This window comes from Rattus rattus, chromosome 1, assembly GCF_011064425.1.
Source record: "Rattus rattus isolate New Zealand chromosome 1, Rrattus_CSIRO_v1, whole genome shotgun sequence".
Lineage (NCBI taxonomy): Eukaryota > Metazoa > Chordata > Mammalia > Rodentia > Muridae > Rattus > Rattus rattus.
Window position 1 is genome coordinate 43,297,340 of NC_046154.1, and position 16,554 is coordinate 43,313,893.

Consider the following 16,554-nt stretch of genomic DNA (forward strand, 5'->3'; position numbering starts at 1 on the left):
ATGTATCTTTATTCCCCCTTTTATTCTGCTCTCTTGCTTCAAGTTCTTGTTCGCTCTCTAAATGCGTCTTCTTAGGTTTCTCTCTTTATTTACTCCATATTCAACTTTTGGGTTTTGCATGCTGTTTTCATCACCTATATGCCATTAAACCTCCAGTTTTTTTGTTTGTTTCTCTGTATCGAAGGATATTCCATCTCTTTTGCATATCACCTCATATTATTCTTTCCACATACTCCAAATGGTTCTTTAAAATTTTTTTTTGTTTTATTGGATATTTTTTAAATTTACATTTCAAATGTTATTCCCTTTCCTGGTTTCCTGGACATAAGCCCCCAAATGCACCCCACTCCCCTTCTTCTATAATGGTGTTCCCCTCCCTATCCACCCTTCTTCTCATACCCCACCCCTGACATTCTCCTACACTGGGGGTGCAACCTTGGAAGGATCAAGGGCTTCTCCTTCCATTGTTGTTCAACTGGGCCCTCCTCTGCTCTATATGCAGCTGGAGCCATGGGTCAGTTCATGTATATTCTTTGGGTAGTGGTTTAGTCCCTTGGAGTTCTGGTTGGTTGGAATTGTTGTTCTTATGGGGTTGCAAGCCTCTTCAGCTCTTTCAATCCTTTCTCTAATTCCTCCAGTGGGGGTCCCATTCTGATCAGTTCAACGGTTTGCTGCTAGCATTTGCCTCTGTATTTGACATGCTCTGGCTGTGTCTCTCAGGAGACATCTATATCCAGCTCCGTCATGCACTTCTTAGCTTCATCAATCTTATCTAGTTTTGGTGGGGCCACATATGGCACAGGCTCTGAATGGCTGTTCCAAACTTTGCCTTCAAATCCTTTCCTGTGAGTACTTTTGTTCCCCTTTTAAGGAGTGAAGCATCCACACTTTGGTCATCCTTCTTCTTGAGCTTCATGTTGTCTGTGGATTGTATCTTGGGGAATTCAAGCTTTTGGGCTAATATCCACTTATCAGTGAGTGCATACCATGTGTGTTTTTCTGTGATTGGTTTACCTCACTCACGATGATATTTTTTAGTTCCATCCATTAGCCTATGAATTTCTTGGAGTCATTGTTTTTGATAGCTAAGTATTATTCCTTTGTGTAAATGTACCACAATTTCTGTATCCATTCTTCTTTTGAATGGTATCTGGGTTCTTTCCAGCTTCTGGTTATTATAAATAAGGCTGCTATGAACACAGTGGAGCATGTGTCTTTGTTGTATGTTGGAGCATCTTTTGGTATATGCCCAGGAGAGGTATACCTAGGTCCTCAGGTAGTACAATGTCCAATTTTCTGAGGAACCTCCAGACTGATTTCCAGAGAGCTTGTACCAGTTTGCAATCCCACCAACAATGGAGGAGTGTTCTTCTTTCTCCACATCCTCACCAGCATGTGTTGTCACCTGAGTTTTTGATCTTAGGCATTCTGAGTGGTATGAGGTAGAATCTCAGGGTTGTTTTGATTTGCATTTCCCTGATGACTAAGGATGTTGAGCATTTATTTATGTACTTCTCAGCCGTTCGATATTCCTCAGCTGAGAATTCTTTGTTTAATTCTCCACCCCATTTTAAAATAGGGTTATTTGGTTCTCCAGAGTCTAACTTCTTGAGTTTTTTGTATACTTTGAATATTAGCCCTCTAGCCAATGTAGGATTGGTAAAGAGCTTTTCCCAGTCTGTTGGTTGTTGTTTTGTCCTAATGACAGTATCCTTTGCTTTACAGAAGCTTTGCAGTTTTATGAGGTCCCATTTGTCGATTCTTGATCTTAGAGCATAAGCCATTGGTGTTTTGTTTAGGAAAATTTCCCCAGTGCCCATTTGTTGAAAATGCTATCTGTTTTTCCATTGCATGGTTTAACTCCTTTGTCAAAGATCACTTGATCATAGATGTGTGAGTTCATTTCTGGGTCTTCAATTTTATTCCATTGATCTACCTGCCTGTCTCTGTAGCAATACCATACAGGTTTTATCACTATTGCTCTGTAATACTGCTTGACTCAGGGATGTTGATTCCCCCAGTAGTTCTTTTATTGTTGAGTATAGTTTTGCTATTCTGGGTTTTGTGTTATTCAAATGAATTTTCAAATTGTTCTTTCTAACTCTATGAAGAATTGAGTTGGAATTTTGATTGGGATTGCATTGAATCTGTATTGCATTTTGCTTTTGGCAAAATGGCCATCTTTACTATATTAATCCTGCCCATCAGGAGCATGGAAGATCCTTCCATCTCCTGAGATCTTCCTTAATATCTTTCTTTGGAGACTTGAAGTTCTTGTCATACAGATCTTTCACTTGCTTGGTTAAAGTCACACGAGGTATTTTTGTGGTTTTGAGCGTATTTGAAGGTGCCATTTCCCTCATTCCTTTCTCAGCCTGTTTATCCTTTGAGTAGAGGAAGGCTACTGATTTGTTTGAGTTAATTTTATACCCAGCCACTTTGGTGAAGTTGTTTATCAGCTTTAGTAGTTCTCTGGTGGACCTTTTGGGGTCACTTAAGTATACTATCATATCTGCAAATAGTGATATTTTGACTTCTTTTTTTCCAATTTTTATCCATTTCACCTCTTTTCCTTGTCTGATTGCTCTGGCTAGGTCTTTGAGTACTATGTTGAATAAGTAGGGAGAGAGTGGACAGCCTTGTCTAGTCCCTGATTTTAGTGGGATTGCTTCAAGTTTCCCTCCATTTAGTTTAATGTTAGCTACTGGTTAGCTGTATATTGGTTTTATTATGTTTACATTTGGGCCTTGAATTCCTGATTTTTCCAGGACTTTTATCATGAGGGGGTGTTGAATTTTGTCAATGCTTTCTCAGTTGTTCTGTCTAACTCTTTGAAAATTGGGTTGGTATTTTTGATGGGGAGTTGCATTGAATCTGTAGATCGCTTTTTTGGTAAATGGCCATTTTACTATATTAATCCTGCCAATCCATGAGCATGGGAGATCTTTCCATCTTCTGAGATCTTCTTCAATTTCTTTCTTCAAGTCTTGAAGTTCTTATTGTACAGATCTTTTCCTTGCTTGGTTAAAGTCACTTGAGGTACTTTATATTATTTGGATCTATTATGAAGGTGTCATTTCCTAATTTCTTTCTCGGCTTGTTTCTCTTTTGTGTAGAGGAAGGCTACTGATTTATTTGAGTTAATTTTATACCCAGCCACTTTGCTGAAGTTGTTTATCAGCTTTAGTAGTTCTCTGGTGGAACTTTTGGGATCTTAAATATACTATCATATCATCTGCAAATAGTGATATTTTGACTTCTTCTTTTCGATCTGTATCCCCTTGACCTCCTTTTGTTGTCTGATTGCTCTGGCTAGAACTTCCAAGAACTATATTGAATAAGTAGGGAGAGGTGGGCAGCCTTGTCTAGTCCCTGATTTTAGTGGGATTGCTTCAAGTTTCTCTCCATTTAGTTTAATGTTAGCAACTGGTTTTGCTGTATATGGCTTTTACTATGTTTAGGTATGGGCCTTGAATTCCTATTCTTTCAGGACTTTTTATCATGAAGGGGTGTTGAATTTTTGTCAAATGCTTTCTCAGCATCTAATGAAATGATCATGTGGTTTTGTTCTTTCAGTTTGTTTTATATAATGGATCACGTTGATGGTTTTCCGTATATTAAACCATCCCTGCATGCCTGGGATGAAACCTACTTGATCATGGTGGATGATTGTTTTGATGTGCTCTTGGATTCGGTTTGCCAGAATTTTATTGAGTATTTTTGCACGTCGATATTCATAAGGAAATTGGTCTGAAGTTCTCTCTCTTTGTTGGGTCTTTGTGTGGTTTAGGTATAAGAGTAATTGTGGCTTCATAGAAGGAATTCGGTAGTGCTCCATCTGTTTCAATTTTGTGGAATAGTTTGGATAATATTGGTACGAGGTCTTCTATGAAGGTCTGATAGAATTCTGCACTAAACCCGTCTGGACCTGGGCTCTTTTTGGTTGGGAGACCTTTAATGACTTCTTCTATTTCCTTAGGAGTTATGGGGTTGTTTAACTGGTTTATCTGTTCCTGATTTAACTTCGGTACCTGGTATCTGTCTAGGAAATTGTCCATTTCCTGTAGATTTTCAAGTTTTGTTGAATATAGGCTTTTTATAGTAAGATCTGATGATTTTTTGAATTTCCTCTGAATCTGTAGTTATGTCTCCTTTTCATTTCTGATTTTGTTAATTTGGACACACTCTCTGTGTCCTCTCGTTAATCTGGCTAAGGGTTTATCTATCTTGTTGATTTTCTCAAAGAACCAACTTTTGGTTCTGTTGATTCTTTCTATGGTCCTTTTTGTTTCTACTTGGTTGATTTCAGCTCTGAGTTTGATTATTTCCTGCCTTCTACTCCTCCTGGGTGTATTTGCTTCTTTTTGTTCTAGAGCTTTTAGGTGTGCTGTCAAGCTGCTGACATATGCTCTTTCCTGTTTCTTTCTGCAGGCACTCAGCGCTATGGTTTTCCTCTTAGCACAGCTTTCATTTGTCCCATAAGTTTGGGTATGTTGTACCTTCATTTCATTAAATTCTAAAAAGTTTTTAATTTCTTTCTTTATTTCTTCCTTGACCAGGTTATCATTAGGTAGAGCATTGTTCAATTTCCGCGTATATGTGGGCATTCTTCCCTTATTGTTATTGAAGACCAGTTTTAGGCCGTGGTGGTGCGATAGCACGCATGGGATTATTTCTATCTTTCTGTACCTGTTGAGGCCCGTTTTTTGACCAATTATATGGTCAATTTTGGAGAAAGTACCATGAGGAGCTGAGAAGAAGGTATATCCTTTTGCTTTAGGATAGAATGTTCTATAAATATCCGTTAAGTCCATTTGGCTCATGACTTCTCTTAGTCTGTCTACGTCTCTGTTTAATTTCTGTTTCCATGATCTGTCCATTGATGAGAGTGGGGTGTTGAAATCTCCTACTATTATTGTGTGAGGTGCAATGTGTGTTTTGAGCTTTAGTAAGGTTTCTTTTACGTATGTAGGTGCCCTTGTATTTGGGGCATAGATATTTAGGATTGAGAGTTCATCTTGGTGGATTTTTCCTTTGATGAATATAAAGTGTCCTTCCTTATCTTTTTTGATGACTTTTAGTTGAAAATTGATTTTATCTGATATTAGAATGGCTACTCCAGCTTGCTTCTTCTGACCATTTGCTTGGAAAGTTGTTTTCCAGCCTTTCACTCTGAGGTAGTGTCTGTCTTTGTCTCTGAGGTGTGTTTCCTGTAGGCAGCAGAATGCAGGGTCCTCGTTGCGTATCCAGTTTGTTAATCTATGTCTTTTTATTGGGGAGTTGAGGCCATTGATGTTGAGAGATATTAAGGAATAGTGATTATTGCTTCCTGTTGTATTCATATTTGGATGTGAGGTTATGTTTGTGTGCTTTTCTTCTCTTTGTTTTGTTGCCAAGGCGATTAGTTTCTTGCTTCTTCTAGGGTATAGCTTGCCTCCTTATGTTGGGCTTTACCATTTATTATCCTTTGTTGTGCTGGATTTGTAGAAAGATATTGTGTAAATTTGGTTTTGTCATGGAATATCTTGGTTTCTCCATCTATGTTGATTGAGAGTTTTGCAGGATACAGTAACCTGGGCTGGCATTTGTGTTCTCTTAGGGTCTGTATGACATCAGTCCAGGATCTTCTGGCCTTCATAGTTTCTGGCGAAAAGTCTGGTGTGATTCTGATAGGTCTGCCTTTATATGTTACTTGACCTTTTTCCCTTACTGCTTTTAATATTCTTTCTTTACTTTGTGCGTTTGGTGTTTTGACTATTATGTGATTGGGAGGTGTTTCTTTTCTGGTCCAATCTATTTGGAGTTCTGTAGGCTTCTTGTATGCCTATGGGTATCTCTTTTTTTTTTTAGGTTAGGGAAGTTTTTCTTCTATGATTTTTGTTGAAGATATTTACTGGTCCTTTGAGCTGGGAGTCTTCACTCTCTTCTACCTATTATCCTTAGGTTTGATCTTCTCATTGAGTCCTGGATTTCCTGTGTGTTTTGGACCAGTAGCTTTTCCGCTTTACATTATCTTTGACAGTTGGTCAATGATTTCTATGGAATCTTCTGCTCCTGAATTCTCTTCCATCTCTTATATTCTGTTGGTGATGCTTGTATCTACAGCTCCTTGTCTCTTCTTTTGGTTTTCTATATCAGGGTTTGTTTCCATGTGTTCTTTCTTGATTGCTTCTATTTCCATTTTAATTCCTTCAACTGTTTGAGTTGTGTTTTCCTGGAATTCTTTCAGGGATTTTTGACTCTCTCTATGGGCTTCTACTTGTTTTTATGTTTTCCTGGAATTCTTTCAGGATTTTGATCTCCTCTCTGTGAAGCCTACTTGTTTTCTTATGTTTTCTGAATTCTTTTAGGGATTTTGTGACTCATGATCAAATATGATTTTCTATCTTGTTTTTTATATTTTGGAATTCCTTTTTGAATTTTTTGGGATGGGCTCTGTGGTTCCACTGTAGTTTAGTTTTGTTTTCCTGTGTTTCTCTGAGGGGTTCTTCATGTCTTTCTTGAACTTTGTTCTCAACATCATGATCAAATATAGATTTTGAAGGCTGACCTATAAGCCTGTATTATCACAGGAGTGCTGTGAACCCTTTTCTCTCTTTTCAGTCAGTTATGGGGACAGAGTGTTTCCACTTTGGGCGTGTAGATTTTCCTCTCTGGGTCTTCGCTGTTCACCAATACGACCTGTGTCTTGAATTTCCTGAGCAGCTCCTCGCAGCAGAAAAGTTTAGTATTACCACCTGGTCCAGGGGCTCAAGTTAGCTCAGGGGTGCTACCCTTGGGTCTCTCTGTAGTGGCAGCAACTTGGAAGATCTGTGCCGCCCTCGGGAGCTAATTCAGGGACCTTTGGTGTTTCCTCCGTGCACGGGTCTCTTCTGGTTTTCCAGATGTCTGCCTCTCTGAAGGGGTTTTCTCCCTGGAATCAGTAATGTGTGCAGAGAACTATTTATCCTGCAGTCTTCAGAGTTCAATGGTTTCAGGCAGGTCCCGTGTCTGCCTCTCTGAAAGGGTTTGCACAGTTTCCCTTCACGGGATTTGGGCAGGGGAAAACTGTTTATGGTCTGTTTCCTTCAAGCCTCAGGAGTGTCTACCTGAAGGTCCTGGTCTCTCTCTCTGGAATGAAGGCCCTCTCCACAGGACTCCCAGAAAATAAAGGCCTTATACAGTTCTGCCTCTGTGTGTCCAGTTCACAGGGTGAGTCACTTGCAGCTAGATAAGTTGGTCTTACATGGTCCCGGGGAGCTCCAGTTGTAGGGGACACCTTGGGCTTCTCTCTATGCGACCTTAATAGAGCCTATTATTTAATTCGCAATTAACTTCTTATTTATTTTGCATTGTAATGTACTGTTAGCAAATACTACTTTCATTGTCAGTCAGAGAAGCTTCTGCAATAATACAATCAGAGTGTTAGTAATTGCAAAGACTCTTGGCCACTATAAGCTTAAAAGTAATAGGTAGGTGATTCAGCACTAATGAGGCATTTACTCTATTACATCTAAGGCTTGGAGATATGTAGAAATGTAAAGGTGGAAAAATTGGTGATGATTTAAACTATGGGAGGGGAAACTAGATGTGGGAGCTGGACATCTTAGTCCAGCACTTGGGAGGCAGCTTATTGATCTCTTTGGAGATTTAAAGTCAGTCTCTCTACCTTGATGAATTATAGAACAGAAGGGAAGCTGTAGTGGGATCCTGTCTCAGAAATGAAAAACTTTAATCAATCAAATGGATTAATCAATCAATCAACCAATCCAATCACTAGGAAAGACGGAGGAATGGGCAAATCGCAAAGTCTTTTTAGGTATAACATAATGATTATAACCATGCGGCAGCTCTGCTTTCCTGGGTAAGTAGGTTTACAAGCCTGCACTTGCCATCGGTCAGTCCACGATGGTGAGGGAGGGCATATATGGAGCCCCTGCGCCCCTCCCAGTTGGAAACGCTGGCTACTGATGGAATCTCCTGGAGGAAAAGCATTTTCTTTAGATGTGTTCCCCTCTTAAGCCCAGCATGGTCCACCAGAGATCTCAGTACCCAGAGTCCAGTGGATAATTCTGATTAACCTATGTGTCTCAAACAAAACCAAAAGAAATAAACAAAGGAAAGGGGACTTGTAGTGAGGAGGTCACTTTCTGGAAATATGAGAGGGAATGAGAAGAAAACATATAATTGCACATATATAGATTAAAAATAAAGTTTAAAATTATTACAAATAGAGAATTCCCTTTATTTTGTGGACATGAATTAGAAAATGGATATTTGTGCACTTTTGTGGGAATTTGTCTAATTTCAATGTGGAGTAAAGTAGTCTATATATATAGTAGGAGGAATTCGTGAATTGCGTCAGTGGAGTGGTGAGAGAGTACAAACCCTCATTTCCTAGGCCTCCTGAGGTATTTAGAGTTACCTATAGTTCCTTTGGCTTTTCTTAAAATTTGAGAACTGCAATGGTTACGTAACCTAACTGACTTCGGTATTCATCTAGAATTATATAAGAGCTGCTTTGCACACAGCCACTAATGCCTTCTCCTTAGTAGACTTATACTGCTTTGCTCTCCTCCATCACTTGGTTTTGTCCTCTCTTCCACATTTCCAACCCCACCTGAACTGTCATCTTTGTTGTATGACTGTGATCACTATTGTTATGTAGTACCATTTGGGATTGTTAGGCCCTGGCTTATATTCACTGTGACTGCATCCCTCGAGCCTTTTCTCTTACATATGTTTCATGTTGTTGATACTTTAGACCACCAGGTATCTCAACTTTTATTGTTTTGGATTTTAGTCTATATATGCATAATCTTATAAACATTTCACCCTTTGTATAAAAACTCAAACCGTCCTTAAATTTCAGTCTTGATTGGGTAAACATTTACTACCTCTAAAGTTCAAGTTTCTGAACAGAATTATTTCACAGATTTCTCATACTACATTTGTGTAGCAATTTCTGATATGTGTCTCTTCCTTAGCATCTAGAATATGATCTACTAGGGGGACAGGTTTGGAGCCATGGATATGCTAGCATATTAGCATATTTGGTTTTCTTTCTAAATTAGAGATGACTTGTCTGCACGTCAGTAAAAATATGGATGACTCAGAACAAATGTATCCTTTTCCCTCTCCTATTGCATGATACATGTGTGTGTGTGCACATGCACACACATACACACACACACACACACACACAGAGCTTGTTGTATGACATTATTTTGGTCAGTGGAAATTTAGCTCTATTTTTTTGCTTTTTGTAATTTTATTTCTTTTGTTTTATTTTTGGATATATTTGTTTTATCATGGTGATCATTTGAACAATGGTATATGAGGAGACAAGTTGCTCGGAGCCCAGCCTGACTCAGCAGACTAAATCAAAAGTTTTTATATGAAACCATAAAAACAATCATGTGCAAGCTTTTGAGTTTAAGAATAAATGTTTATAAATCTCTCTTTGGGTGTTGGGCTTCACATGACTGCATTATAATTTAGTTCATTGTGTGTGTGTGTGTGTGTGTGTGTGTGTGTGTGTGTGTGTGGAAGTTTTCATTGTTAGAGTTAGGACTGTACTTTTTTCTGTGGGTATGAAGATCAATATATGGGATGAAGTTAGAGATGATGCTGGTTTAGTTATATTAGCTTATTATTTATGACGGTTAGTATGTTATATATACAACCAAAACAACCACACATAAGGCTCGGTATTGAAAGGAGAAGAAAGATTTGAATAGCTAGAGGGTAAAAAGAGGTTTCTGTGGAATTACATGTCCTTTAGGAAATGCCGGGTGCTTATACCAATAAAAATGCCTTAGCATGATCTGAATAAGACACGACAATAGAAGTTCTAAGCTGGATGAGGGAAAAGTCCATGAGGTCTCAACCTACACACAGAACTAGGCAACTAAAGAATGTTGACGGGAGGGTGGACTTATAATTGGTTACCCAATACAATGGTCAGCCTTGAAAATATTCATATACATAATATATATAGACTATAGGTGTATATGTTTGTTTAGGAATATGTATGCAAATGCTATCTATATATAACAGTGATTACGAAAAAAGAGTCATGAATTAAAGAGAATATATATATATATATATATATATGCATGTGTGTGTGTGTGTATGGATATATTTTCCTTTTTTGGAAAATAATTTAAGAACACAATAGATGCTATTATAAGGGCTTGAGAATGGCTCAGTAATGTGGATTGGTACAGAATTTCCTTTAAGGACCTTTGTTCACATACCAGAACCTGGCAGAATTTCAACTTGGTAGCACATGTCTGTAATCCAATTTCTCTAACTGCAAGGTGGGAAATAGCTGAGAATGCCAAGAAGTTTCTCTTGGCTACCTATTTCTGGTGTATGTTTGCCAAAGAGATGCCATGTCTTAAACGTAAATGAAAGGAGAATCCTGAGACCTGAGTCCTATCATCTTATCGCCACGCTTGCGGAGCACATATGCAACTGTATATACATCTGTATTCCATGCAGATGAATAAATACAAATACACCATACTTCATAAAATGTATACTATTGTCATCCATATGAGATGTGAATAATCTGCATGAGTAAGAACAAAAAAAGAGACACAGTTGGGATTCCAGGGGGACTTGGTTCTTATATTTGTACCATAATATTTCTTTTGAATTACTTGCCAAAATACTAATTCCTTTGGGAAACTAAAGTATTGCCTTATTTTTGTTGGGCAATTTCTTTATCTCTTCATTCTACCTTACTGCAATATTTTATGAACAATTTTCTTTGATATTCATTGTTGATTGGAATCCTAGACCTTTTCTAATGGATTATCCTTTTCTTCAGTTTCTTCTAGTTTATAAGCATACAGAAAGATGTCCTTTTCTCAGTAAAAAAAAAATTTCCTAGAATTTTAGCTCATTAACCTTTTCAGACTTTCACATCTCAAGGAGCAGTTGACTAAAGGCATTCAGGTTTTCTGACTTTCATTAAATTTGCAATCTTCAGTCCTCGGTCACATGATGGACATTATTTATCAAAGAATAGCAAAAGCATTGAGAGGACATAGTGGAGAGGCTAATTCTGGAAGTTATCTTTGGGGAGAAGTAGGAGTAGACAAGACTTAATGACCAGACATAACACCTAAGGGGGCTCTTATCACGGAAAAAATCCTGCATAAATCCTTTAGAAAATAAATGTTTGAAGAATATACAAATAAAACTGTGTACAAATATAAGATGGAATGATATAAATTTTACAGATATCTAGAGGCAGACCTCAGACTTTGTAGTAGGATGATTTGGCATTGTATGCTTTTGTTGGTGAAAAGATCAAGAAAAGGCATCTCAATTGCAATTGGAACAACCTAAGGGAAACAGAGTTGATGGGATTAGCACGAAAGTAATGAGAACATTTCTGTTTGTTGTACAGAACCAGCAAGAGAAGATTGTTTGAAAAGGGACAGAAAGCGTATGTGAGAATCTTTTTTTCAGTTAGAGTAGGCTCAGGGTCACAAAGTTATCGATATAACCAAATACTCGTGAGCATTCTAATCAAAATGCATACACATAAAAATATTTACATAGATACTTTTGAGTTTTGAGGAAGAATTATTTTAAAAAATGACATTTACCTTCTATATCTTTAATTTTAGTCATTGAATAGTAGTTCTAGAACATCAGTTACTTGTCTTGATTTTAGAGTTTGTTGATTATTATCTCTCAGTATGTGTTTTCCAAGAAAATCACTTATTAGTTTACTTAGAGCATCAGTTTCTGTAGAAATGGAAACAGCCACGACTTAAAGGAGTTTTAAATAGATGTCTCTGTTCTCAATGCCAAGGAAGTCTGTGGTTGGAAAGAATCAACCATTTTAGGGTTTTTTGTGGTAGGAAGTTGTTTGAGAGTTATGAAATGTACAAATTATAAATATAAAACTTCTTCACTATAAGAATGATGCCAAATACTCCTCCTATCCTAGAATTTTCATTCATTCTCTTTTGAAATCTCTGAGGCTATTTACCAGAAATATTTCAAAGGACAGACTTCATTTCCAAGCTCTCACCTATAAATAGTGCTGCCTACAGGGCTTCTACTTTATTTTGTAAGTAAAAAATTATTAAGGATAATTTCCACATGCCATAAGCAAACTTATTCTGATAATTTCAAATCTGCCAAACAATCAGTGGCCTCCCAAATCTAAAGGTGTGCTGATTTTTAAATTTTTATCTCTGTCTTACACCATTGCATGACTGATTATTCAGCCCCATAGATATATTTACAATATACACCTAAGACTTGGGGAAGAATCAAAAAGGAGAGAGTGGCAGAGATTTAAAAGCAGAGAACCAGAATGTTGACTTTCCTTTTATTCCATTGACAATTAATCAAAGATTTTAATGAAATCAGTTTGGAAAAATTTCTTTTTCAAATACCTGTAGATTCAATCTCTATATCATTAACTCTTGCCTCTCCTGCTTCATAAAAAGTCCTTAGTTTTTTTTTACCTATTTCATTATATTGATATATTATCACTATTTCTATCTCTCCAGGTTTTTGGGTTTTCATTTTTATATTATTAGTACCAGTACATTTTTTTTTAAGTTTGAAAAATAAATATTACTTTCATTTACCCATTGAGACAATTTAAATCAAACAGACTGCTCAAAAAATTGTACAGGTATAGTGATTCTCTGGTTCTTGTAAGCATACAGAGCCTGGCCCGAAAATTATCCCCTTCCCCTCAGATCGTCTTTTATCTAAGGAAAATATCCAGGGGAAAGAGGAACTTGTTAGTTTGCCTCTTTGAGGCAACAATGCAATGCATCTCCGCTTTTTCCAGTTACAGCTTGACTCATGTTTTTGGGCCCAGATGGGTCTGGGGCTCAGTGATTGGTTATATGTTTTTATTGTTAATGATTAATTTTGCATTTCTGCTTTTTTTGTGTCTGCATTTATGTTTTGAGGTGTTTTTCAACTTACGATAAATCGAATGCATTGAATTCTGATGGTGTTCATTTTAAACATAGATTGTTTATGGTTGGGGGTCGGGATTTTTTCTCTCAATTTTATCAGCATGAAACTGTATGGGTTTCCTAGCTTCTGATATAATCATTATTTTCCTTTTTGGGGGGAGAACTTGGATTTGAAGTCCAAAGATTTTTACTTCTTTTGGTTAGATTTATTCCAAATTTTTTAATTTTGTTACTATTGTATATGGGATCGTTCTCCAATCTCAATTTCTTTCTTTTTTTTCTTTTTTTTTTTTTTTTTTTTTTTTTTTTGTGTGCTTATTGGTGCTTGGAAGGCTACTGATTTTCTATATTAATTTTGTATCTTCTACTTTGCACAAGTTTATAGACTAAAATTTTTTTTTTTTTAGGACATAGGAATTTTAAATTGTGGAGCCAAAAGGTCTTCTATATAGAATTGTATCATTGTCAAATAAAATATTTTGATTTATTCTTTTCTTATTTTATCCTGTGTCTTAATTAGCTAAGACACTTTACACTATTTTGAACAAATGTGAATAGAATGGACATACTTTTATAGGAGATGATTTGAGTTTTCTTATCATCTTATTAAGGCGGTTTGTATTACCTTTTATTATGTTGAGCTATGTCCCTTGTATTAAGATTCCTTTCTATTATCATAACGCCGTTTCAATTGCTACTAATAATGCTGATCTATAATGAGCATGGATGGTCTATTTTATCTGTCTTCTTCAATGTATTTCTTCAGTGTTCAAAAGATCTTCTTGCAAAGGTTTTTTAATTCTCAGTTTTCTCAAAGTATTTTTTTCTTCTTTGAGGCTATTGTGAATGGATGGATTAATCTTTTTTATTGGACATTTTCTTTATTTATATTTCATTGCTATCCCTTTTCCCAGTGTCCCCTCCGAAACCACCCTATTCCGTTTTCCTCCTTGCCCTGCCTGAGGTGCCACTCACCCACCACCTACCTACCCTCCTGCCTCCCCTTGGGCATTCTCCCACACTGGGCAGCAAGCCTTCACAGTGACCAAGGGCCCCTCCTCCACTGATGCCTACAAAGCCTTCCTCTGCTGCATATGGGTCTGAACCCCACAGGTGCACCCCTGTGTACTCTTGGGATGATGGTTTAGTCCTGGGGAGCTCTGGGGGGTCTGAATTGGTTGATATTATTCTTCCCATAATTTGCAAATTCCATCAAACCTCAGTCCCTTTCTCTAACATCCAATAGGGGACCCTGTTCTCAGGGTCACGGTCAGCTGCAAGTATCCTTCTCTGTATTTGTGGGCTCTGGCAGAGCCTCTCAAGAACAGCTTTATCAGGCTTCTGTCCTTCAAGCACACCCCTGGCACTGTCTAGTAGTGTTTGGTTTTAGTGACTGTGTGGGATGGGGTCCCCAGGTGGGTCGCCCTGGATGGCCTTCCTTCAGTCTCTGCTCATTTTTCTCTGTGTTTCCTCCTGTGAGTATTTTGTCTCTAAGAAGGACTGAAGCATCCAGCACTTTGGTGTCCTTCTTCTTGAGTTTCATGTTGTGTTATGGACTGTATCTTGGGTATTCCAAGTTTTGGGGTGTAGTCCTTATCAATGAGTGCTTAGTGATGTGTGTCTTTGTGATTGGGTTACCTCACCCAGGATGATTTTCTAGTTCCATCCATTACTTAAGAATTTCATGAAGTCATTTTTTTGTTTGTTTGTTTTTAATTTTAAAAATTAATTTATTTAAACTAAAGTTATTAAATTTAGCTTGGTTAAATATAGATATATGAATTATATTAAAAAAACCAATTCCTCTTTTTTGCCTCTGTATTATTCTTTTTTCGGGTGGATATATTTTTTATTGGATATTTTTATTTACATTTCAAATGTTATTTCTTTTCCTGGTTTCCCGACCATAAGCCCCCATCCCCTCCCTTCTCCCCCTTTTCTATGAGAATGTTACCCCTTCCCAACCACCCCACCTTCCAACCTCTCCTCTATCATTCTTTAGACTAGGGAATCCTACCTTAGCAGAACCAGGTCTCCTCCCAATGCGGGCCTTTCCAACAACGCCATCCTCTGCTACATATGCTGTCTTGGTTGGTATGGGTCTTTCCATGTGTACCCTTTATTGTTGGCTTAGTCCAGGGGGGATCTGGTTGGTTCTTATGGGGTTGTAAAGCCTTCCTTTTCTATATCCTCGCCAGTAACTGTCAAGTATTCGAGTTTTTGATCTAGACATTCTAGCAACTGTGGTGGGTAGAATCTCCAGGGTTTACATTCACTGATAACTAAGGATGTTGAACATTTCTTTAGGTTCTTCATGTCCATTAAACATTCCTCAGTTGAGACCCTCTCCTCCTCCTCCTCTTCCTCCTCTTCCCTCATCTTCTTCCTCCCTTCCTCCCTCCTCCTCCTCCTCCTCCCTTCTTCTTCTAGATCTGTATCCATTTTACTAGGGTTATTTGATTCTCTGAGTCTAACTGATTGAGTTCTTTGTACATATTGTATATTAGTCCTCTATTGATGTAGGGTTGATAAAGATCTTTTTCCCAATCTGTTGGTTGCTGTTTTGTCCTGTTGATGGTGTCCTTTTGCCTTACAGAAGCTTTGCAAGTTTATGAAGTCCCATTTGTTCATTGTTGTTCTTAGAGTACAATCCATTGGTGTTCAAGAAAATTTCCCTATGCCATGTGTTTGATGCTCTTCCTCACTTTTCTCTTCTATTAGAGTCATTGTATCTGGTTTTATGTGGAGGTTTTTGATGCGCTTGGACTTGACTTTGTGCAAGCCAGCAACAAGAATGGTTTGATTTGCATTCTTCTATGTGCTGACCTCCAGTTGAACCAGCATCATTTGTTGAAAATGCTATTTTTCCACTGGATGATTTTAGCTCCTTTGTGAAAAAGATCAAGTGACTATAGGTGTGTGGGTTCATTTGGATCTTCAATTTATTTTATTGATCTACCTGCCTGTCTCTCTAACAATATCTTCGCAAAGTTTTATCACTATTGCTGTATGTACTACTTGGTTAGAGATGGTGATTTCCTAGTAGTTCTTTTTATTGTTGAGAAGAAGTTTTCACTATCCTGATTTTTTTTGTTATTCAAAATGAATTTGCAAATTGCTCTTTCTTTTTAAAACCATAAATTATCCTTGTTCATTTTTATTGATCATTTTAAAGTCTACTATGCATGATCTAAGTCAATCCTTACAAATTTGACTTACTTTTAATATTCTGTAGCATATTATATAGCATCTTTATGATTCTGGATTAATTTGCTTAGGATAATGTAACCTCTTTTGTATAGATTTGAATATTTAACCCTTTTGCATTTGAGTCATTTAATATATTTGAGCTTAAAATAAGTATCCTATTTTTTCCTATTTGTCCATCATGGTTTAGAATTTTGCTTCCTTATTTTTTTCATCTGTTATTTGAAATAAAAGAAAAAATATTGCTACTATATTTTCAAATAGGTTTCATAAGACCATAATATGATACATAGTTGATATATTTCAGGAAAATGGATATATAGTTATGATAAAATGAAAGAACAATGTAGCAGAATTCCTATATTTTCAAAGACCCTTTCTGATGCTTTAAAAGTATGAATTC

At 37.2% G+C, this 16,554-nt stretch overlaps 2 protein-coding genes across 2 annotated transcripts in view; both read left to right on the forward strand.

Annotated features, from left to right (window-relative positions):
* Agbl4 (ATP/GTP binding protein like 4) overlaps window positions 1-16,554 on the forward strand; it is a 1,249,712-nt gene that overhangs the window by 213,203 nt on the left and 1,019,955 nt on the right. The window lies entirely within an intron of this gene.
* The window catches only part of LOC116885380 (cytochrome P450 3A1-like), a 34,949-nt gene that overhangs the window by 16,261 nt on the left and 2,134 nt on the right, over window positions 1-16,554 (forward strand). The window contains 1 exon segment of the mRNA XM_032886661.1: window positions 6,604-6,754. Coding sequence (XP_032742552.1) covers window positions 6,604-6,754 — 151 coding nt within the window.